Source organism: Cupressus sempervirens, chromosome 9 (assembly GCF_028749045.1).
Source record: "Cupressus sempervirens isolate cs-2001-9-10 chromosome 9, ASM2874904v1, whole genome shotgun sequence".
Lineage (NCBI taxonomy): Eukaryota > Viridiplantae > Streptophyta > Pinopsida > Cupressales > Cupressaceae > Cupressus > Cupressus sempervirens.
Window position 1 is genome coordinate 584,496,771 of NC_143126.1, and position 25,458 is coordinate 584,522,228.

General features: G+C 37.8%; 2 protein-coding genes across 2 annotated transcripts in view; one reads left to right on the forward strand and one right to left on the reverse strand.

Moving 5' to 3' along the window:
• ARO4 (armadillo repeat only 4) overlaps positions 1-21,525 on the forward strand; it is a 32,520-nt gene extending 10,995 nt beyond the window's left edge. The window contains exon 3 of the mRNA XM_089801213.1: positions 21,105-21,525. The gene's annotated coding sequence lies outside the window, so the exon portion shown is untranslated. The remainder of the gene's footprint in view (positions 1-21,104) is intronic.
• LOC149540030 (uncharacterized) lies at positions 2,939-3,771 on the reverse strand. Its single transcript, XM_089802643.1, has 2 exons — positions 3,557-3,771; positions 2,939-3,419 (listed from the first exon to the last, which is right to left on the reverse strand). Exons 1-2 carry the CDS (start codon positions 3,769-3,771, stop codon positions 2,939-2,941), a joined length of 696 nt encoding a protein of 231 aa, XP_089658769.1.
• Positions 21,526-25,458: the final 3,933 nt, after the last annotated feature.

Genomic DNA, 25,458 nt, shown 5'->3' on the forward strand with positions numbered 1-25,458 from the left:
ACCCTTCCATAATGTGTCAAATTTCTTTATGCATACCTTTTGGTGCTCTTTGCTTATCCCACAACAGTACGCTATCTCCGACCATGAATTTTTGTTGTCTCGCCCTATTATCAAACAAGCTCTTCACATGTATCTGGTGTTGTGTGATGTGATCCATGATTTATTCTCTTTCCTCTTCGAGTTTGCTCAAGTGCAAAATCCTCGTTTCTAATCCATCTCTATATATGTCATCTTCAATTACTGTTCTCAGTTTGTTCGTAGCCAATTCCAAGGGTAATGGAAGATTAGCCTCAATCCCGTAGACTAATTCAAAAGGAGAGATGCCAATTGCTCTCTTAGGAGTTACCCTATTTGCCCACAGTGCCTCATGTATTTCTTGTACCAAGTTTTTTTTGATTGTTTGACACCAATTTCTTGACAATATTCATCAAATTCTTGTTACTAGATTCTGCTTGATCGTTTCCTTGCGGGAAATAGTCAGATGAATGACTGATTGTGATACCATGCTCAAAACAAAAATCGGTGATCTCAACTAAAGAAAAATATGCCGCATTATCCATTACCTGTTTGACGGGGACACTAAATCTAACTAGTATGTTTTCCTTGATGAACTCACAAATTACTTCCGAAGTAGTTTTCTTGGTTGCTTTGGCTTCCACCCACTTGGTGAAGTAATCAGTCGCAGTTATAACATACTGGTGACCAACGTTGGATGTTGGATTGATAGGACCAATGAAATGAAGGCCCCATTGTTGGAAAGGACCTTCAATGATGATAGGTCTGAGAGGCAGAGAGGCTAGCTGGGGTCTCCCGGTGAACATCTTACATTTTTCGCATTTTGACACCCAAGAGTAAGCATCCCTAAACATTTCGGGCCAGTAGTAACACTGTCTCAATATTTTGAAAGCCGTGACCAAAGATGAGAAATGTCCACCACATGCTTAATCATGAAATGTCCTCAACAACTTTTCTTGTTGTTTGTCTACGCATCTGAGAAAAGTACCATTTATAGCTTTCTTAAACAATTTGTCATCCCAAATTACATATTTGGCCGCTTTTAGCTTGAGATCTCTCCTTTGCTTTGTCGTCATGCCTTTAAGGCATTCTCTATACGTTAGTAGATAAGTAATATAGACAAACCAAGAGTCTTGCAATACTAGAGCCAAAACTAACTGCTTCTCTCCCAATTCTTCTGGTTCTTCAATAATCTTATTTTCTGTGATTGCTTTGCATAAAGCATTACCCCTCACTAGCTTAGTAGGCTTGATTTCAATGTTATACTCTTGCGTTTTTGATATCCACGTTCCTCTAGCATTGCAACCTACCTCTTGTTGCGTTAACACACTTTTTACCGCTATGTCAGGTACATAAACTACAAAATGCGAGTGTAAAATATAGAACCTAAAATTCTTCAGTGCTTTGACTACTGCAAAGGCATGTTTTTCGATTTGGGAATACTTCAACTCATGGCTTTTTAGAGGTATGCTCATGAAGGCAATCGGGTTTTGTATCCCTTTTTTGTTATCTTGCATAAGGATAGTTGACAAGGTGGGTTCAGAGGTGTAATATTAAATAATGAAATCTAACTTATGGTCTGGATGACATAGTACCGGGGAGTTAGCAATAGCAGTGTTTATATTCTGGAAGGCTTATTTCCCGACTTCATTCCATTTGAAACTTGAATTTCCCTTCATCATATCTACAATACACTTATTAGTTTTTGCAAAATTTGGCACAAACCTTCTGAGAAAATTTACTTGACCAAAGAATGATTTAACTCTTGTTTTGTTAACTGGAAGACTTAACCTTCGAATGGCTTTGACTCGCTCAGGGTCGATTCTGATACCTTCTTGGGAAACTATATGGCCAAGAAGCTTTCCCACTGTCACACAGAAAACAAACTTTTTAGGATTAAGTTGATTTTGTGTTCTCGACACCTTTGTAGAACCTTCTTCAAATCTTCTATGTGGTTTTCTCTTTTCTTTGAAAACACGGTGAGATCATCCAGGTATATAACGATAATCCGGTCTTTTAGATCAGCAAACATCTTACTCATACACCTTTGAAACGTAGCACCAACATTGATGAGCCTGTAGGGCATTCTATGATATGCGAACGTTCCCCAAGGAGTGGTGAAAGCTGTTTTGTGTTGATCCTTCCCTTCCACTTGATTGTATCCTGAGAATCCATTGAGCATGGACATCATCTTAGCTCTAGCTACTGTTTGTAGTAGGTAATCCATGTTGGGAAGAGAAAAATTGTCTTTCAAAGATGCCTAGTTCAAATTCCTGAAATCCACACAAATTCTTATTTCTGCCGTCTTCTTCCTAACTGGTACTATATTAGCTACCCAGGTGGAGTGATGGATGGGCTAAATGATTTTTGCCTTCAACATCTTGTCTACTTCTCGGAATATAGTGTCTACCACTTTCGGATTATAATTTCTCTCCTTCTGTCGGAAAGGGACTGCATCAAGTTTCAATGGAATCTGATGTCTTGTTTTCTCGCCGCTGCGGCTTTTCAAATCCTCATAACTCTAGGCGAATACATCTTGATATTCTACGAAAAGTTGTTTGGCAGCTTCCTTCTCTTTAGGCGAGCAACACTTTCCAATATTGATCATCTTAGGGCTTTGTGCATCTCCAATGTTCACCCCTTCATATTCGCCAGTAGTATGACCTTTTTCTACCCTCTTTTGCATTATGTAGGTGTCATGCCTATTAAACAGTTTTTCCAAGGATACAATGTATGGGGGAAAAATATTACCTTGTAATTGGACTTCATTAGTTTAATCTTCTTTTTGCTTATGGTCAGGGTCTCCATGATTGTCTTCATTGGATTGGTGCTTACCAGTAGCTTTGTCATTTTCCAAGAACAGCTGTAGACTCTTGTTGTCTTCGAAGACTTGCTAGAATTTTGCATTGTCGGGGACAGAGGCTCAATATATAATTTCCATCTGGTACTTTTTATCTTTGAATTCCGGGTGATGTAGCAATAAAGAGGTGGAAACAGCTAGTGAATCTGCTTTAGTGTTTATTTCTCTTGGTACCGATTCAATAGCAAATGCATCTAGGCTTTCTATTTCATCCCAAACTCTGTTTCTGTAATTCTTTAACTTATGACTCTTTACAGAGTACTGACCCTTAATCTGTTTCTCCATGAGTTCGACATCACCTCGAGCCCTTAGGATCTTTATTCCTTTTTCTTTTGCAGCTATTATCCCAAGTAGCAGGGCTTCATATTTTGTTATGTTATTTGTGTTTCCAAATTTTAATTTGAAAGCCATGGGTTCGGGTTCTCCTTCAGGAGGTATTAGCACTACGCCTGCAACAGATCTTGATGAAGAGTAGCCTCCATCGAACTCCAATGTCCATATAGAGGATGAATCTTTCTCTTCATTGAAGGTTTTTACTCCGAGTCTTCAATTTCTTGATCATTAAGAGTATTTTTAGTAAACAACATATAGTTATTGAACTCTAGTTCTTGATAGAGAATCTGAGCTTTAGGATCATCTGATTTTAAGACAATAAATTTAGCCTTTTCTTCATTTTCCAACTTGACCTTGCTTCCTATAGGTATGATTGCTCGAGACCAGTCTAGTTTTATTTCTCCCCTTAAATCTCTACAAAAACTTCTGCCTAAGAGCAGACCATAACTTGCCGGAATGTTCGCAACCAGAATAGTCAATAATAGTTTCTTTTCCGGATGAGAGGCTAGAGCCACCTGAGCATCTTTGATTTGTCTGAGTAACGAGACCTGCTTAGCATCCATTGAATAACATCTCCCATGAACTTTAGTGAGGGTGAGACCCAAAGCTTTAGCTACAGAAGAAGGCATCATATTATTTGATGCGGCTGAATCTATTATGCAATTGCTTAATTTACATCCGTCGATATATAGAGAGATGTGGAATGGGTCGGGTTTTTGCCCGAGGAAAGTTGTCAAGACAGTGGAGTCTTCTTGATTAAACAGGTTAGATGTCAAAGGTTCATCTTCCTCCTCAGCGGTAACATTATGGTTTAAGTTCGAAGGACCTCCTTTACAATGATCTACTAATCTCTTCAACTCAGAGGGATGAGATTTTAGATAATCTATAGGAGAGATTTGAATCTTTGACTCTTTACAAAATTGGATAAAATCAAAAGGACTCTTGTCCTTACCTGTTTGAGATGTTGATGCTCCTTGATCAATGCAAGTGTTATTTAATGAAGATGGGATCATTTCTTGGCACATGATTGGGTGATTGATTTTTGAGCTTTTGACTCCGGGTTAAAACTGTGTGTGAAGTTCCATCAATGGTTGCATAGCATTTGTCCTTTGGCTCAGAGTTTGACTCAATACTCCAAAAATAAATTCCCAGAGTCGCCATTTGAGTACAAATCTGACTCAGAACAAGGAGTTGTAGTATTTAACTCATTAGTGGATAACGATTGCATCATCTGAGCAGTTTCCGGATAGTTTTCACTATTGTGATTTGTTGTCAAATGAACATATACATATTTTTTTCTTTGGTGCTGCCTCAATCGCCAACCTTGGTTGTGAACCCGTAAGCTGGGGAAATTTTCCATCATTATTCCTTCCAGGTGGACTTTGATAATTCCGTTGGTAAGAGTTTTAATCCAGGTAATTGCCTTTTTACTACCACCAATTTGTTTGATAACTTTTGAATCATTTCATCAGATGAAGTAGTATTACTAGAACTTCTTTTGGTTTGAAGTTCTTGTTTCCATTTTCCCGCGGAGATCAAGTCATCCTCAAATTCGACTGCCTTCTTTTGTGCATCTGTGGGATGAGCCCTCCTCAAATCGTAATTTATATCTAGCAACATCACACTTATGAAGAATGTTTTCAGATTGCCAATAGTAGGTCTATCAGCAGTAGGGATCCTACTCATGATCTTATTAAAAGTTGCAACGAAATCCCTCATACTCATGGCAAGTTGCTTTTTAATAGATGTCAGTTGTGTTAATAGGATGTGCTTGTCTTCAGCCGTTTTGAATCTTGTTTCAAAAGCCGTCCTCATTGTGTCCCAACTTGTGACTGAGCCATCATCTAAATGATAAAACCAATCTGCTGCATTTTTCGTCAGAGTTTCTACAAAAAGCCTTACGGCTACATCTTTATGAGATACTCTTAAAATGTGAGTAGCTGCAAAAAAAGCTTTAATATGCTCATCAGTAGTTACTTTCCCATCACTTGAAAATTTAGGAAAATTCTTCCTTGAACCGGCCGAAAGTGGGTGATAAGCTGTCAATGCTAACGGACCTGTTACCGAGGCCCAGGGAGCAGCCATTATTGTTCTAGCAAGGTATGGCGGGAAATTGACAACCGGAGCAGCAGTTACTTCGTGTAAGGCCAATACTTGGCAAGTGTTATGTGAAGAACTTCGATTTCTAACAGGTGAAGTGGTTTGCTCCTATTTTTCTTTTCACCTTTTCGCCTCGGAGGGTCTAGGATAGGGAAACTGAGTTCTCTGAGCTTTTCCAAAACAGGTTCTTGCCCACCTTGCTCTTTGGTACTTCTGAGGAACCTTGCTTGTTCCAGGTTGCTAAATTAATTTTGCTTGCAGGCTTTACGTTCTGTCTTTTTGCTCTTCGGACTTCTCTTCTTTGAACAGCTCTTTCTAATGCTTCAGTCCTAGATTCCTCTTCTTCCAATACCCGGCTTGTGTTTCTGTAGTGCTCTGCATTTCTCCTATGCCTCCAAACAAATGTGTCTTATAAGAGATGAGATTATATCCTCTTGGTCGTCTTGAAATCCAAGATCAGGTTGGAGCACTGGGACTATGTTTTCATGAGGTAGTACCATTTTCCCTCATGTTAGAAGTCAAGCGACTGTTTGTTTCCCCAGTAGTGGCGCCAAAAATCTATTGGTAAACAGATTGTTCTTTTTGATTTAACTCTTATATACCCAAATTTGTGAACAATATCTGATTGCAACAGTTGGAAAGTTGCTTCTAAAAAGACTAATTTTCCTCTGAATTATTAGGTACAGCTCCGTATTGCAGATTTGCAATGAATTATGTTTGTTCCTAAATCTTAAACGAGGTATGTTTTTAACCTGAGAACAGGTCAGTTGAACCGAGCCAGGTCTAAATAGGATCTAACTCAGGCAAGGAATGGCTTTTGAATTGATAAGCCTTATGAGTTCATAAGATGTGTGAGTTCATAACTTAATCAATCTTCTAAAGCTATTCCTTGCCCGAGTTAGATCCTGTTTAGACCTGGCTCGGTTCACCTCTGCTGTTCTCAGGTTAAGAACATAACTCGTTTTAGATTTAGGAACAAACATAATTCATTGCAAATCTGCGATAGGGAGCTGTACCTAATAATTCAGAGGAAAGTTAGTGTTTTTAGAAGCAACTTTCCAACTGTTGTAATTAGATATTGTTCAGAAATTTGGGTATATAAGAGTTAAATAAAAAAGAACAATCTGTTTAACAACATGTTTAAAATAATATTTTTGCTTTTCATTAAAAATATGACTTTGGGCTTGTGAATTCAGCTTGGGTGCTTTTTGATGGTTTTTTTGTAAAACTTAAATTGGGCTTTTTGATTTTATCAGACTTGGCTGTCTGACAGGTGAGATACGACAGTCTACTGAAACTAGGAGTTTTTGGCTGTTGGTCTCGTCCAAGTCTGTGAGTCTGGGCTGCAGACTAACCGAGCCTAACTCAAATTCAGATTTCTAAATGTTTGCTCCTTGAGTTTCGACAATATGGTACTCAGACTGGACCTGTGTGGGTTCGTCTGGGGTTCCTGCAGAACCTGGTTGCAGAGGTTTCTCAAATCTTTTTTCAGTTTACTTGAGTTAACCTAAGGAAGGGTGTTATTACTGATTTTTGTGTATGAATAGCTTTACATGGCTATTCTTACTCAATATGCATCCAATAATTATCTCTCACTAGGGTGAAAGTGCATTCTGTAATGCCTTTTTGAAAAAGGATTTTCTGAGATAGCTGTTCATTGTGCATAAACAATACTCAATGCATATGATTTAATGAATGTGGCTTACTAAAAACTGGATTCACGAGGTAATAAATAACGTGCAGAGAGTGTAGAGGTGCAAACATGTGTCAATAATTGGCCCACTTTGGAAATGTGCCTTGCTAATTTAAGGGATTTAAGTTGATGGGTACAGTTGGGTATTGTAGCTCTTTTGTATGATGATTTTAAGCTTAGTTACTGATTCGGATGCGCATAAAAAAATGGATGCGTGAAGTGGGTTTGGGGATGCAAGATTTGTTTTGGGGGGGATGTGGATGGATGCGCGCGCGTGTATATATATGTGTGTCTGTATATATATATATGTGTGTGTGTGTGTGTGTGTGCGCGCATGAAGAAATTAAAGTATACAAAATTAAAACATTTTATAGCTTGTAACTTCGCCAATACATAATCAAATACTCAATAAGATTATAAAATATAAAGCATATCAATGATATGAATGTCATATATGTCTACATTCATGATTGCAGTGCAAATCAGCAAATCATCACAATTACAAAATCAAAATATAGTTTATCATTCAATGTCACAACTACAAAATCAAAATAGAGTTCATCATTCAATGTTTATCGATCCAAATCTGTATCATATGGATTTGCAAAAAACTCATCATCATCTCCATCTCCTCCAATTGTTGCAAGTTCAAGATCATTTGCACAGAAAATGGTTCCACTTGTGCTAAAGACACCATGTGTCATGATGTTATCAACATCATCATCCATGATTGTGGTAAGATCTTGAATCGTTGCACCCAAGTTTGCACATGTAGGTTCTACATCCCAAAACTTGGCTGCCCCTTGCTTATGTAGTGGTCCTCGTTATGTGACAAAAGGCTTAAGTTGATATAAATGAAAACTAAGTTTTCATATTTTTTAGAACCCACCCGGTTATGCTTTACTGGGTGGATAGAGTATGTACTCCAATTCCTTTCAGCAGCAAAACTTGCAACCTAGACAATGTTCACAATTACAAAATTAACTATTAAGCTAAAACATAAAAATGAAAACCAATTTAAAGAATTGTAGAATACATGTGGTAAAAAAAAAGTAAAAACAAATAAAACTTACTTGAGAGAGGATTTAGATTGCGAGAAGTTGTAGATGCTTGAATGGTTGACTAGAGAAGTATGCCCATGTGATAGCTCCCATGTCACATTGGTCCTTTATTGCAAGAGGGCTAAGTTTTGTTCCTGAAGCAAATAATCCAAATTCAGTCCTAACTTTTCCAGTGAGTGTCATCATCTAGGAAGAGCCTTGCAAAAGCTTAGTAGCAACCACTAGCAACTTCTTCATCTGCATATGGTGCTATTCTATCAGGCATACCAAGTAATTCCTTGCTATAGTACCTTGGAGATAAGACATACACAAGATGGTGCAATGGTGTAGTCATCTTTTCCAAAAGATGATGAATGATTGATTCAAGTTGATTGCATAAGGCTTCACATTTTGTGGGGTCATCCTTATGTGCTTGTAGTGAAAGCTTTACCTTCTAAAGCTTTGTCCATGCCATCATATACATCCCCAAAACAAGGTTGATCTGAATCAACAAAGCGGAGCATAGTCATGATGGGGTCTGCAAGATCTAATACAAATTGCACATAATCCCACTAGGTGTCATCCAAGATCAATGCCTCGACCTTTTGTGCCCTTTCTGAATTTGAAGCCTTCCATATACCCCATTGGCTTGAAATAACCATTTGGCGTAATGCCTCTTGCATCATGACAAATTGTCTCATAACAATAGTATGAGATGTGAACTGGGTCTCAGCAACCTAAGTAAGTTAATGATAACAATATGTCAATAAATATTGAACATGACATAAATATATTTAAATAATTTAATTGAATAAACAAAAGAAATTTAATATTTACTAATTACAAATTCACAATTTGAATTTACCTTTAGCAACTCTAAGTTGGAGAATGATTTGAATATGGATTGAGACACATGGTAGTTTGTCACAAACTTTTAATCTCCTCTCCCTCTTGGTATATATTCTTCACCCAATCTATTTGGGTGCCAATTTGTTGCATGACCAAGTTTAGGGAGTGTACGGTGCATGGTGTCCAAAAATATGGTCCTACTTGCCCTCAACCAAAGCACTTGCACCCCTGCAATTTTATGCATTTTCTATAATCACTTGAACTACATTCTCACTACCCACCATCTCTATGGCCTCAATGAGAATTTTGGAAATGAATTGTGAATCTTTTATCTTCACCCTTGCAATCAATTGCCTTCAAGAACATTGCCCCTGTGGGTGACATTGCAATCACATTAATCTATGGTCAGTTTCTCATATATTTTCATCCATCTGAAACAATGGGAACACCATAACTTCTCCATGAATTTCTAATTAGTTGAAGAGCTCTATCTACCCCAAACCTCTCTTTTGTCAAAAGTAGTACACCTTTTCATATTCGGGACTTGTATAGTCATCCAGTGCTTTAATTATGTTGCCACTATTTCCTTCCAATATGGCAGTCTCACCAAATTGAAAGGAAGGCCGTTGTCATAGAGACATTGTGCAATGGTTTGATCAACAAGCTCTCTTGCCTTAAGTTTAAATGCTTTGTCCAAAGGACTTCTTTTGTGGGAAATAGTTTCTACTTCTTCCTCTTCCACTTTTGGTATAGGGTCTTGCAAGAATGGGTGTTTGGAGGATACAATTGGCTCCTTAGGTAATTGTATTGTTTTCTTTGAGGATGGATGTTGATAAAAACTTTGTTTTGACCTTTTTACCAATTTATCAATAGTTTCTTGTTCTTTTACAAATGAAGCTATTTGTGCATTAAACAAACCCTTCCCATCTGTGCCTTTGCACATTAAAAACCCTTTACTAGTAGGGCCCATAAATTGAAGTTTTACTCTAGAATAAGAGCCATTGAATGGTTTCCCCTTTGTTACTTTGACAATAATTACACTTCCAAATATAGGAGCCACCTCCAGAAACTTGTGAAATTCTTGTGGTATGTCTCCATAAAGGAGATGCTACATCAATTTTAAAACTATGAGCAGCTTGGCCCACTGAATTTTGATTACCGGTGGTGGCCATCTGTAAGAAATTAAATAAATTTAAATTTAAAAAAAACTATGAACATCAAGGGTATAAGTGCAAAAAAATGATAGAAGACCACTAAAATAAATAGCCAAAATTCTTGCTTTAAAAAAAAAAACCCTCGAAAAAATTCTTCACAAACTTGATTTTTTTAATCCAAATCTTAAAACAAATCATGAAAGAACTCAATAATGGGATTAAATGCTTACCTTGGTTGCTTAAACTTGTTTGTGGAAGCTATCTCTCTCTATGAATGATCCTCTTCGAAAATAATAAACTCTTTCAAAATGCAAAAATGGAGAGCAAATGAGAAAAGAGAGGATTTGCAAACAAAATGCAACAACTAGTGGTTAAATGGCCTCTTTTAGGGCTGTTTTAGGGTTTCCAAGGAAAAAATAGATTAGAAAGCTTTATCCACATGTGCCTTTTTGATGTTTTACATGAATTGTTTTTGTAAAAAGTGTTTTTCCGCATGTTTTTGTGTTTTTGGATGTTCATGGAGGCTCTTGGATGCGCTTGGAAGCTGGTCAGAAGCTATTCTTGCCGCATCCAGATGGTCGGGAATGGCTTCCGGCCAACTTCTAGGTGCTTCAACTCTTGCCTCCGTCTTTGTCAGCCTCTACTTCTGCTTCTTCCAGGCTTCTAGGGGGCAAATATGTTAGAAACAAGAGTTGCCATTTCACCAAAATATCGACCTGTCAATGCCCGATACAACCACTAGACTTATAGAACACATAAGGTGATTAAGCTATGTCATGAATCTCGAAATGAAACGTTGATGGTTAGTCCAACAGAATCAGTATCTAAGGTTTTAAGCACTGTTCCTTGGGGACGTGACACCCCATAAGAAAAGCTTGCATCCCTGGTAGGGGGTTGTTTCCATGTAATATCCTCCCTTGATTTGAACTTTGACTTGCAGAAATTTAACTTAAGGAATATTGTCAAACACTTTGTATGCAAACTCATAACGCTGATTTCCTCAATAAATTGCTTTCCAATGAGTAGACTTACGAACAACTATGAAGTGACATTAAAATGCATAATACACATCATAACATTTTCACAAACACTTGGCACACATTCAATAGTATATGAAAAATCTGGAAACTCTTTCAATTTGCTAATAAAGGGTGATTTTTAAATGTAGATGTGCACTTACAGCTGCCTTAAAGGCTGCAACAACTATTCAGACTTGTATTCAACAATTATTATGCAAAATATCAAAATTTGACAGAAGAAATTTGGAATTAGTTGCCGTAGTATTTTGCAGATGTAGTCGGCCAGCCCTCCAAACTTCTAATCAGCCGGAAAAACAAGTAAACTTGATACCAACACTGTTTACGCCGTACTGTAGCAAAATACTGTTCATGCCGACTATAGCAAAATACTGTTCATGCGGCACTATAGCAATAACTAACTTCAGTTCTGCACCTCAAACCCTTGTAAATTTCTTTATGCAAACGCCCAAAATGAAACCCAGTGTGTTTCCTAAAGTGAAAACACCCTTGATCCTCCTGACTGTGTCTTCCAACAGCGAAGAGAATGCTAGCAAAGAGGGATTCCGTCCTCCAAGCCCGATAATCAGATATCCAGCAACATAACATTAATCTTCATCCAAGCATCCAAAAAAAAAGCTCTTCCATTTCTTTTATAGTGTTCTCACAAGAGCTCAATCCTTCGTTTTCTCAATGTGGGATAAAACATAACTCCCTTTATGTATCTTATGTCTCCAATGTGTTATAAAAATAAAGGGAACTCTTTTAATTTAAATATTTCCCACAAACTATAGTCTATGCATTAATAAAGTTAAATATTTAAATTTAACTTTATAAAATGGCTTTATCAATGCATAACAAATCTTATCAATGATAAATAAGTCTTCCTGTCGATTTTAAACAATTACCATCGACATACCACTGTGACTGAATGTCCAGCCATGTCCAAGATGACTTACTATAAATAGTAAGTATGCCCAAAGTTGCCTCAGAACCCCTCAGAAAGACTTGCAACTGAAACTGTCTAGGCCAAATGGCCTCTAAGCCCCTTTAATGTCCTAGTTAGCCTAGGGGACTGTAGGGAAATAGGCTAACGACAACATCATGCTATGAATGCTGGAAAGGGGACATTATAGTCCGCCCTTCCCAAAATTGCTTGTCCTCAAGCAATTTCAGCTCTGCAATATCTACTCATTTTCTCAAGTAGCATCCTCGACAGGTAGGTTCCTCCACTTCACTAGATACTCCCTGATAGTCCTCCTGCGAAGCATCCTCTCCCTGGAGTCGAGTATGGCCTCGGGAACCAAGATAAGCTTTCCCTCATCATCAAGAGGTGGCAATACTACTGAAGGCACCACATTGTGACCCAATGCCTTCTTAAGGCGTGACACATGGAACACATTATGCACTTTACTGTCTGTAGGCAACTCCAACTCATAAGCTACTTCGCCCACTCTCCTAATTACTTTGAACGGTCCATAGTAGCGTAGTTTCAATTTCTCTGCTCCACTCTTCTTGAGAGAGGACTGTCTATACGGCTGTAACATGAGGTACACCATATCTCCCACCTCAAAAGACCTCTCAACCCTGTGCTGATCAGCATATTGCTTCTGCTGATTTTGTGCCTTTTGCAAATTTTCCTTCAAGGATCGCATAATGTCCTGACACTCCTGCAAAGTATCCTTGGCCTTAGGCACCCTGCTGTCCCCAAATAACAAATCCAAAAAATTAGGAGCATCATACCCGTACAGTGCCATAAAAGGGGACATTTGAATAGACATATGGAAAGAGGTATTATAGCAGTACTCCCCTAGATGTAGCCACTTCACCCAAGCCTTCTGCTCTCCTGCAATGTAGTTTGGAAGGTACCCCTCAACCCATTTGTTCACTATCTCTGTCTGCCCATCAGTTTGGGGGTGGTAGCTGGTACTCGGAGTGAGCTCTGTTCCACATAACCTGAACAACTCCTGCCAAAAGTGGCTCATAAATCTGCTGTCTCTGTCATTGACTATGCTTCGTGGTATCCCATGTAGTCTGAATACTTCTCGAAAAAATAGTTCTGCTGTTTGTGCTGCTGAATATGTAGACGAAATTGCAAAGAAATGTGCAAATTTCGTCACTCTGTCTACCACAACAAAGATACAATCCCGACCTTGTGCCTTGGGGAGGCCTGTGATAAAATCCATGGAAATGCTATCCCACTTCTTCTCTGGTATGGGTAGGGGCTGTAGTAAACCACCCGGAAAAGAATGTTCCTGTTTGTTCTGCTGACACACAGTGCATTCCTTAACAAACTGAAGCACCTCTGATTTGAGTCCTTTCCAAGTGAAGCGCTCTCTCACGTGCCGATATGTCTTAAAGAATCCGGGATGTCCTGCCATTGGTGAATCATGAAATGCCCTCAAAATCTTCTGCTTCATAGCAGACCCGGGTACTAAATAAATCCTTTCCTTGTAGATGATCAGATCATTTACGACAGTGTATCGACTATCTTGAATAGCTCCCTCAATAATGCTAGATGCCCAACTATCCTTAGCATATTCTGCCAAGATCATCTCTCTCCAATCATCCATGACTATCCCAACAGCAAGCAAATGAGGCCTTCTAGATAAAGCATCTGCAACAATATTTTTCTTCCCTTTGACATAGGCTATGTCGAAATCATAGGCCTGTAATTTAATCACCCATTTCTGTTGCCTGTCATTAAGGTCCTTCTGTCCAAGGAAATGTTTCAAGCTATTATGATCTGTTTTTACTGTGAATTGGCTTCCCACTAAGTACTGCTTGAACTTAGCTAGCACGTGCATGATTGCTAGCATCTCTTTGTCGTAGATGCTGTAGGTTCTCTCGACACCTCGTAATTTTCTACTCTCATATGCGATGGGATGTTTGTCTTGCATGAGAACAACTCCTATGCCCTCTCCCGAGGCATCACATTGCAGCTCAAAAGGCCTGGTGAAATCTGGAATGGCTAAAACAGGACATGTACTCATCAGCTCCTTAAACCTGTCAAAACAATCCTGAGCCCTCTCTAACCACTTGAAACTATCTTTCCGTGTCAAATCTGTAAGTGGTGTTGCTATTTGTGAAAATCCCTTCACAAATTTGCTGTAGAACCCACAAAGCCCGAGAAATCCCTTGAGTTGTGAAGTGTTCCTCGGTGGTGGCCAATCCAGAATGACCCTGATCTTGTCTGGGTCAACCCGAACACTTCCTGCACTAATAATATGCCCTAGATAGAGCAACTCTGTCATCCCAAACTCACATTTACTCATCTTGGCATATAATGACTCCCTCTCTAGAATACTGAGCACTGTATCAATATGCTTCAAATGTTCCTCCCAAGTACGGCTGTATATCAGTATATCATCAAAAAATATCAACACAAACTTCCTCAACTGATCTCTGAACACTCTATTCATACAGGATTGGAAAGTGGCAGGGGCATTTGTCAACTCAAAGGGCATGACTAAGAACTCAAAATGTCCATAGTGGCATCTAAAAGCTGTCTTCTCCACATCCACCTCTCTAACCCGTATCTGATGGTAGCCGGATCTCAAATCAATCTTGGAGAAGTAGCATGCACCATGCAATTCATCAATAAGCTCATCGATGCGCGGGATAGGGTATCGGTTCTTGATTGTCTTCTTGTTTAGCTCTCTATAATCAATGCACATCTTCATTGTACCATCCTTCTTCTTCACCAATACTACTGAAGAAGCGAAAGGACTTTTGCTTGGCCGTATGTGCCCCATGTCAATCAACTCCTTAATTGCCTTTTCTATTTCATCCTTATATCTCTTCGGATTGCGGTAAGGTGTGATGATAACTGGCTTAGCCCCTTCCTCTAATTCAATAACATGCTCGATTCCCCTATCCGGGGGTCTCCCTGGAGGTATCTCACCAAACACCTTAGTATGTTTGGTTATTATTTTTTGTACATCAGGTGGATACTCCAGTTTATGCTGCTCTGTCATCTCAGGCATTACTCTAAACTCTGCTGCCCACTGCACCTGATCATGTCTAAAGAAACTCTGCATCCGCTTGAGTGACACCACTCGAAGTCTCCCATCTGGAAAACCTCTGAGCACTATCTTCTTACCATTTGCCTCAAACCTCATTTCCATTTTCTCAAGGTTAAATGTAAAACTCTACCAGAGACTTCATCCAGTTCATCCCAAGCACCATATCCTGATCACCAATGTTGACCACAAAGAAATCTCCTGTCATGTCATAATCTCCCAAACGAAGCTGCAAGTTGGAGATTTTCTTGGTACATTCAATTTTGAAGCCATCGACAACCATCACCTTAAATCCCCTATGCTCCTCTGTATGTAGCCCTCTGCGTGTCACAAACTTCTCATCAATGAAGTTATGTGTCACCCTTGTATCAATGAGTGCCACAACTCTCTGTCCATCCAAGGTTCCCCTAACTCTGAAAGTGACGGCATCCTGTATACTTGACAACTGAGCTATCGTGCTATCACCGCGTGCTTCCTCCTGTGAAGAACTATCATCATCTTCATTTGATTCGGATGACTGCTCTGAATCTCCATCTACTGACTCTTCGGCTGAAAAGTACTCTATCTGCTTAGCTTTTGCTTTCAATGGACACTTATGTGACAAATCCCAAGGCTCCCTGCAATGAAAACAAAGCTTCTTCTTCCTGAGATCATTAAGTGTCTCATTGTCCAGCCTCTTACTTTCCTCCTTAGTTGGCTGAACCTCTTTATGAAAAGGTTTTCTGCTCTTATCTTTCCTTGAAGGGAAACTCTTTGCCTGGAATTTATTTTTTGAAGATGAAGAGGAATCCATGTCACGAGCTTTCTTAATGGCTTCCTGCAAAGTGGGAGGGTTGAGAGCTTTAATCCACCCTCTCAATGGATCAGCTAACCCATCCATAAATAGAACTAGTATCCTCCGTTCAGATACATCTGTTACTAACACTGCAAGTTTTTGAAACTCTGAAATGTATGTTTCCAATGATCCCCACTGTTTAAGCTGAGCTAACTCCTTGAAATGGAGTTTTGGATCCTTCCTATCAAAACGTTCAATCAGCCTCTCTGTAAACTCCACATATGAGGTAATGTGTGCATGTCCCATAGTGACCATACCATGATGCCACCACTCGTGTGCTAACCCATCCAGATGAATTGCTGCATACTTAATAGCTTCTTCCTCGGGCATAGGGTTCAATTGAAAGTATGTGTCAAGCTTTTGAACCCAAGCTCTTGCTGTAGACTTTCCTGAGCCATCATAATATGGTAACTCAAGTCTCCCTACTTTCTTTCGTAGCTCATAGCTCTAGTTCCTGTCATGTCCACGTGGCATATGTTTCATCCGCACATCCATATACTCCCTAAAGGTAATTGCAGCAGTAAAATCTGGCCCTCCGGCTTCCTAATCTCTCCTCAACTGGTCCTCTATATCAGTAATCTGGGGCTCTGTTACGAGCTGCTCTGGAGCTCTAGGAGGAAATGTAGGAATCATGGGCCTTGAACTCACTGTCCTAGCTCGCTGGGGTGCATGACCGAAATTGTTCCCAACTTGTTCATCTCCATTATGTGTCCCATCCTGATCATTTCCATTCTGATTGTTACCATTCTGATTATTTCCTCCACCCATGTTAGCATTCAACCCCATTTGATGAGCCATCATCTGCATCATAAGATCCAATCTCTGATTCTGTTCCTGTGCCCTTTGTTCTGCTACTCGCTGACCCTGTACCAAGGTCTCTAATAACTGTAAGAATCTTTCCTCTCCAGGCTCTGGACCGGCATTCCCGCCTCCACCTAATCTTGTATTCCTGTCATCTCGGTCACCCATATTGCTGTCTTGATCAAAGAATACCTCCGCTGTGTCTGTATGACTGGATTCTATACCCCCCTGTACGGATGAACTAGACTGTTTGCTTTGCAGGTCTGAACTCCTACTTTGTTTTGCTCTAGTATTGCGGAAATTATAAGGCCCCTGTCGCATGCTCAAACATAAATGCTCTAATTTTAGTGTTTTGACATTTCATCAAACACTTTCCCCTCTATCCGCCAGTTCCAAATTTCCTATAAGACCTCCACAGGATGGCAGGACTTAAAGCTCTGATACCACTGTAATATTGTCAAACACTTTGTATGCAAACTCATAAAGCTGATTTCCTCAATAAATTGCTTTCCAATGAGTAGATTTACGAACAACTATGAAGTGACATTAAAATGCATAATACACATCATAACATTTTCACAAACACTTGGCACACATTCAATAGTATATGAAAAATCTGGAAACTCTTTCAATCTGCTAATAAAGGGTGATTTTTAAATGTAGATGTGCACTTACAGCTGCCTTAAAGGCTGCAACAACTATTCAGACTTGTATTCAACAATTATTATGCAAAATATCAAAATTTGACAGAAGAAACTTGGAATTAGTTGCCGTAGTATTTTGCAGATGTAGTCGGCCAGCCCTCCAAACTTCTAATCAGCCGAAAAAACAAGTAAACTTGATACCAACACTGTTTACGCCGTACTGTAGCAAAATACTGTTCATGCCGACTGTAGCAAAATACTGTTCATGCGGCACTATAGCAATAACTAACTTCAGATCTGCACTTCAAACCCTTGTAAATTTCTTTATGCAAACGCCCCAAATGAAACCCAGTGTATTTCCTGAAGTGAAAACACCCTTGATCCTCCTGACTGTATCTTCCAACAGCGAAGAGAATGCTAGCAAAGAGGGATTCCGTCCTCCAAGCCCGATAATCAGATATCCAGCAACATAACATTAATCTTCATCCAAGCATCCAAAAAAAAAGCTCTTCCATTTCTTTTATAGTGTTCTCACAAGAGCTCAATCCTTCGTTTTCTCAATGTGGGATAAAACATAACTCCCTTTATGTACCTTATGTCTCCAATGTGTTATAAAAATAAAGGGAACTCTTTTAATTTAAATATTTCCCACAAACTATAGTCTATGCATTAATAAAGTTAAATATTTAAATTTAACTTTATAAAATGGCTTTATCAATGCATAACAAATCTTATCAATGATAAATAAGTCTTCTTGTCGATTTTAAACAATTACCATTGACATACCACTGTGACTGAATGTCCGGCCATGTCCAAGATGACTTACTATAAATAGTAAGTATGCTCAAAGTTGCCTCAGAACCCGTCAGAAAGACCTGCAACTGAAACTGTCTAGGCCAAATGGCCTCTAAGCCCTTTTAATGTCCTAGTTAGCCTACGGGACTGTAGGGAAATAGGCTAACGACAACATCATGCTATGAATGCTGGAAAGGGGACATTACATTCCAAGAGGTGGGAACTTGGGGGAAATGCTTTCCGCAACACTACCACCTCTGCTACCTTGTCAAAGGCTTTGCTGGGTCACTTGGTATATGTGCCAACCTTTAACTTCATGAAAACTAGTTTGCCTTTAATGGGGCACTTTTAAAGCTTTTATATTGCAAATTTTGCCTAGGAGGTTTCAATTCACGTCAATTTCTATATCAGCACGCATCTGCCACCACCACTCCACTGCCTTGCCCTTGCCGTGCCCAAATTTAGACCCTTGGCTCCCCCATCCTCCAAACCTTTCCCCCATTCCCGTTCAGGAAACTTTGTGGAACTGTGGTTCTAAATTTTAATTTGTAATCTAAGACTCAAGTGTCCCTGTTAGAGCTACATGATGAATTTGTGATGACGAGCTTCAAAATAGCTTAGCAAAATTAATGAACTGTCTGTAAGATAAGTATAAAGTGCTGTTGGGAATGCCTCCACAATGCAACAATAGCATTGCCATTGCAAAGGCTATGCAGATACGGCATCCTAGGTTTCTATTCCCCATCCTTTTCATCCACAAGTGCTTGGTCTCAGCGGTGTCTTCATCACAGTGGTGCTGCCAGGAGTCTTGCTGCTCCGTGGACGTGGTGGTTGGGGGTCTACTTCACATGATCCCCACTGGCATTGATGCTGTTCTCGGTTTGTGTTTCCATTCCCTGCTCTTCCACTCTCTGTCGCCGGCAGACTATGTAGGAGTGTACCATGAGGAGGGTGCAGCATGGGAGTAGGGAGAGCTGCGAGGTGCTTGGAGATGGTGGTCACTGCCAGCAGTCTCGTCCGATGGTTTGTCCCTCTGTTCGTTGGCCAGGGAACAGTCGGTGCTCTCAAGCCGAAAATTGGAGAATTATTGAGGATGCCTAGGCTCTCGTTTTGGGGATGAGGTCGTTCTTATGACCTCACTGGTTCATAGCTCCAGTCAAAAAGCACTTACCGGAAAAAAAGTATTAAGTGCTGTCAAGGTAACTCTACAAAAAGTGAGATTCCCAAGCATCCCCTTTGATAGCTAAAATTTGGTTCTCTTCTCCCTATTCTGTTGGGACTACTTTTCCAACTTCATAATAGAATTGGCTATTTTATAAGTTTAGTTCATTTTTGATCAGAATCAAAATTTCAATTAAGCCAGAGACGTCTAACCTACAGTCACAGCCAAGGGCTTGTTATCACATGCATGTGTTCACAAAAACTCTTGACGGTTGACTTATTGGATTTTTGTTTATGTGCTAACAAAAACAATTCCCCTGTCGAAATTCAAAACAATTCCCAAACAACACTACTGGGCAGAGGAACTAAGGGTCAAAGAAGCACAGGTGTTCGAACATTATATAAATATTTATAGTCTTATATGATAACTAGTAGTGTTGCTGTAAGCTGTTGTCCATTGCTTAGTACTAATGGCCTTAACAGAGCAAGAAACAACTTCCTGAACTAAAACGCCGAGCAGAGTAGCCAAGGAGCCAAGGATCAAAGAAGCAGATGAGTTTGAATGTAATATAAACATCTAGTCTTATAAAATAAAATATTGCTTTTTAAAAATAAAATATTGGTGTGCCGCTGCGGCACAGTACCCATAGCTCACTGAACAGAGCTTGCATGGCCACTTCAGCAGCCTGCAACTACTGTCCAGTGGGTTGCATTCCACAGGCCACTTTTAGTGGACATGTTTGTTGATTTATATGCCAAACACAATTTAATCCAGAAGCCAAAATCAACAATAGTAATGCATTGTGGAAATTTGATCTCTCCGGATAACTAAGATCATTCACAGAAAATGAAGAAGCTATCCATTTGGCATGTCTATAATACTGCAAATGATAATAATAAATCCCTCTTACAAATTAAGCGTATTAAGTTATTAACATTAGTGGCCTTTACACCCATCTAAGTACAAGTTCAATATCAATTTCTAAATATGCTTGTTTCTTCATTGGTTGGAGCGGAATGATTAGCTTTTTTTGATTTACCAGCTAGAAGTTGAAAATAGGACCACACATTTGCTGCTGGGATACTTTACCACTGAAGTACTGGTCTACTTGGTGACTGGCTCGTCAATTGATTGGGTGCAGCTCATTTTCGAACACTCGCCATTGAGTCACATTGTAGGTTCTTAAAGCTCCTAGTCTGGCCTGGTATTGCTGACCTAACTCTGATAACATTTTAAACTTTTGCATGTACCAGAGTTGAATTCAGGGCCACTCATTTGGTGCTGGGGTGCTCTTCCATTGAATTATGGGCCCGTGCATTGACCGGTTTAAGTGTGGCTTATTTATAGACAACCTTCCTTGAACTACACTGCAGGTGCTTGGGACTCCTAACTTGTTTTGGTTTCACTGACCTGGGTTTGATATTATGTTAATTCTTTTTATGGGTTAGCTAGGAGTTGAACTCAAGATCACCCGTTTGCCAATGGGGTGCTTTATCATTGAGATGTCGACTCACTCGGTGACAGATCCATCTTTGACTTAGGGGCAGCTCGTTTTTCAACACTGAAGAGTTTCCTTTCCTTTTCTTTAAGGTTTACAGATGTATTTGATACTCGACTTTTTTCTGTTAGAGTCACGTAACTGCTCCTATAGTTGTTTTAGCTAACAGTGATTTGTCTTCTGTAAAGTTAGATTACTAAGTAAAATGGGGAGGCTTTATATCTTGAGTGACTTTGGTGTTTTTTAATGCCTTTCCGTTTGAAAGATTTGGTTTCTTTGCTTTGTAGTGAAGCCAAGATAGAGGTGGAGCAGATCTTCAATATGAAGGTCTAGACAGTTGCTTTGTAATAATAATACCCCAATCTATCTTCAAGTTTACTGGACTTCAAAAAAGATGATTAATTAGCAAGAGTCCATTTCAGGTGGAGCAGATCTTCAATATGAAGGTCTAGACAGTTACTCTGTAATAATAATATCCCAATCTATCTTCAAGTTTACTGGACTTTGAAAAAGATGATTAATTAGCAAGAGTCCATTTCTGGTGCAGTGGAAGAGCAGCATTCAGTAAAAAAGTAGATTAATCAACATCAGATGCAACAAGGTTGCCACAAATTGTATTCATCTAGCAAATGCTTGGTATTATGCCAAAAATAATATTATTATAAGTTTCAAACGTTTTAATTACATCTTATATTATGATTTTCCTAAGGATGTGCATCAAACTCATAAGAAACCACATTTAGTTTTATTTGGTGGAAATGTTGTTTGCATCTGCCTAAAATTTTGCAATTCACAAGATACAAAAATGAGGACAGATGAAAAGGTGTTGACATGAAATGTAGAAGCAATTTTTTAGTGTTTTTAATTAGCTATTCATTTTATTATTATTATTATTATTTTTCAAATTAGTGCCAAATACAACTTAAGTCGCGGGAAGCTTTTTATCAATCAATATAGCTAGCTAGAGGTGGATTTACCATGCAGGAGATCATGTATGCGAACCTTCCAGACCCTTTTAATTTAACCACATTTTGAGGAAAAAGTTGTCAAGAAAAGTCAAATACTAAAATTAGCATAGATATCTGGAAGGCATCTATTTAAAATATGTCAAGGCATCAGTCTTGAGTTGTCTATAGTGGATTTGTGACACAGGTTAATCTTGCTGTTAATATATGTTAGTGCTATATGTATACATATATTTAAAATATCTATATTAACTACATTAACAGGCATTGGCAAGCATGGGTTGTTTTGTTGCAACTGTGTACATTAAAACTAGAACACATTCGAGATATACATTCAAAAAAACTATAACTATTTTATAATTGTAAGAAAATTAAAATAATGACTAATATAGTGCTTAATTATAGATCATAGGAGTGGAAGTCATTTGGGGAGAAAATCAACAAACTGAAAAGTAAGAATTTATTTGGAAAATCATGATCTTTAATTGGGAGAAGACAAATTTTCAAAAAATGTGGAGAACTACAAAGATAAATTAAAACCATCATGATCTTTAATTGGGAGAAGACAAATTTTCAAAAAATGTGGAGAACTACAAAGATAAATTAAAACCCACCATTTTAAAGCTTGAAGGTCATAGGAGTGGAAGTCATTTGGGGAGAAAATCAACAAACTGAAAAGTAAGAATTTGTTTGGAAAATCACGATCTTTAATTGGGAGAAGACAAATTTTCAAAAAAGTGGAGAACTACAAAGATAAATTAAAACCCACCATTTTAAAGCTCGACGGTGTTTTTTTTTTACAAAAAGCACCCATCTATTTTCAATAGCATAGAGAGAGAGTGCAAATAAAAGTAAGAGTGTAGCCCATGAAATGTGGAATATGTACTTTTCATTTTGTTCTTATCGCTGATTATATTGCATCACATTGGAATTATGCAAAGTTTTGAGTTCATAAATTGGATTGTATAAGATGACAGCCATAAAATATTACAAAATTACTTTTTATCAATGGGTAACTTTGCATGGCCTGGATTTGTTTGTGACTATCATTCTTATAGAGAGGGGAATAAGGTCTCTATGTAATATCTTATTGGGATATTTTTCTCTATATATCTCACAATGAAACACTAAAATTGAAACAATAGATTTGCCTAGGAGGATATCAACACCCCCTCTTAGCTAGGGAGGATAAGCACAAGATATAACATTACATCAATGTAAAATCAGAAATGACAAGTTTAAGGATATCTTTGATTATAAGATATCCACCATATACATATCATCTCATGATATCAAGAGTAATGGCCTTCTAAGTGTCAAGCCACATGACATTCATGAAGTACTTTGAGAAATGATATTAAGAGTAATGTCCATACATAATTTATCCTCAATAATAATTACCATAGAAACATTCATGGTCTATTTAATGAACGCAATCCACCATGTAAGATATAATCTATCACAATTTTTTTTAGACATCATAAGATGTCGATCACAATAGAAAGCCATGGTCTGCTTAAGGAACTCAATCCACCATGCAAGTTATCATTTATCATGATTTGCTTAGTCATCATAATATGTTTATCACAATAGAAGGCCATGGTCTATTTAAGGAACTTAATTCACCATACTTAATCCACCATGCAAGTTATGGTTTATTGAAATTTGTTTAGACATAATAAGATGCCCATCACTATAGAAGGCCATGGTCTATTTAAGGAACTTAATCCACCATGCAAGTTATCATTTATCGTTATCTTATTAGACATCATAATAGAAGGTTAAGTTATTGAAAGATCGCCACCTTCCAATAGCTTTCATTAATACAAGTGATAATCATTTGGAAGTTGTCACTTCCTCATGATGTACACAAGGCCCAAAATAATAATGAAATAACATTCATAATTCACAGTCCTTTGACTGCTACAATTTTTTGATCATTAGAGAATCCATCTTGACATGGTCTACTCCCTCTGAATATATATGATCAAGATCTTCAAGAATTAATTGAAACATATCCTCTATTTGTTCCCTCTCTTTCCAAGGTTGACTTTGATGAAATGTTAGACACCCTTTGAATTTGATATCAATCTTCTTTTTCTTGCAAATAGTTCTATCTTGAAAGCATATCTTTTCAGATTGTACTTTGTATCAATGTTCAATGTGGTATATGTATATGTAGATTGTACTTCGCAACAGATCGAGTATACGAGGTTAATGATGTCCTCTTTCAAAATTTATCATATATATATATATGAAATGAATATTATTAACGAGACATACCTTATACTTGATCCTCCTTGAACAATGTATTTAAACTTAGATATTAATGTTCTCCTTCCCACTTGACGCATAGGGGTCCACGCCTTATGTCCTTTGTACACTAGACTTTGATCCTTCTTGTCATTGACTATAAACAAGAAATATTCCCTTGAATTCTTCTTCGTGCTCCACATGCTGAGATGGTTTAGTGTGTGTGGGTAGTAAGGTATTTGATTAGGTCTTCTCATTCACTTCTCCATATATTATTTGGATCACATTTCTTTGGTAGTGTTGTGTATCATATGGTATGTTCCCTGTGTAAAAATACAAAGTTTTGTCACTTTCAAGTTGACTCCTCAAAACGACTGAATTTGAATATTTCGATTTAAAAATTAAGTTTTGTCAAACATATGATCTAGATAAATTCATTCTAGCTAGGTTATATATGGTATTACACTTTTTCAATTGGAAATGTCTATTAAATGAATGTTTTATACTAGTTTGTATCCAATTACTAAACTAATAAAATTATTTCAAAAAATTGACGTTTCAATAACTCTTACATTTTTTTATGATATTTTTTTAATAACATATCAACATGATTCGATAGAGCTCAAAGTCAAGAATATACTTATATATAGTTTATAGTGTTTTAATTAGATATGTTATATTGTAATTAAAAATTTTTACAAGCACATTTTAACATTGGGAAAGATGTCAATTTTGAGAAAGAAAAAAATATTAAATCATATAAAAAAATTTAAAAATTATAGAACGGTCTAGAGTACAGAGTCCTCTTCCAAAATGTATAATTTTTTTTATGGTTAAAATATATTTGTTTTGAAAAATGTGGTGGCAGATGAAAACTATCAATTTAAGGTGAGTTGAAATTTGAATCATTATGAAAGAGAAAATAGAGGTCTAAAGTCAAATTTTATTTTTGATTGTTCTAGATATGTATGTTATCTATAACATAGTCCATGATCAAAGGAAAATAAGTTTCTTTCCATATAGTTTTGTGGTGGGAACTAGACTCCTATTTTTCAGTGTTTTTGAGCAACTAAAAAATTATATATTAAAATTAGGAAAATACATCAATTCTTTTCCAAATAATTATATAAAATTATAATCATGAACTTCTTTCATTTGTACACATTACATTATTTTACTTCATTTTCAAATTCTAAATAATAATACTAGTTTTATGTCATTGAAGATGAATAATTATACTTTTGTTAGCCTTTTCCTTTATAAAAGGGTGACACATATTTGTGCTTAAATCCCCCCCATCTTCTCAATGAAACTCTACCAATACTATCGCATACTGATTAGTTACCACTTGTTGGTGGACTATTATTATCGAGGTTCAACGTGGATAGTTAGACCACATGTTGACTACTTCTTCTACTGTAGA

Coding starts and splice junctions, on each gene's coding strand:
- LOC149540030 (XM_089802643.1), bottom strand. CDS start 3,771: ATGGATGCTAAGCAGGTCTCGTTACTCAGACAAATCAAAGATGCTCAG. Junction 3,420..3,556: donor CCTATAGGAAGCAAGGTCAA/GTTGGAAAATGA, acceptor AAGAAATTGAAG/ACTCGGAGTAAAAACCTTCA.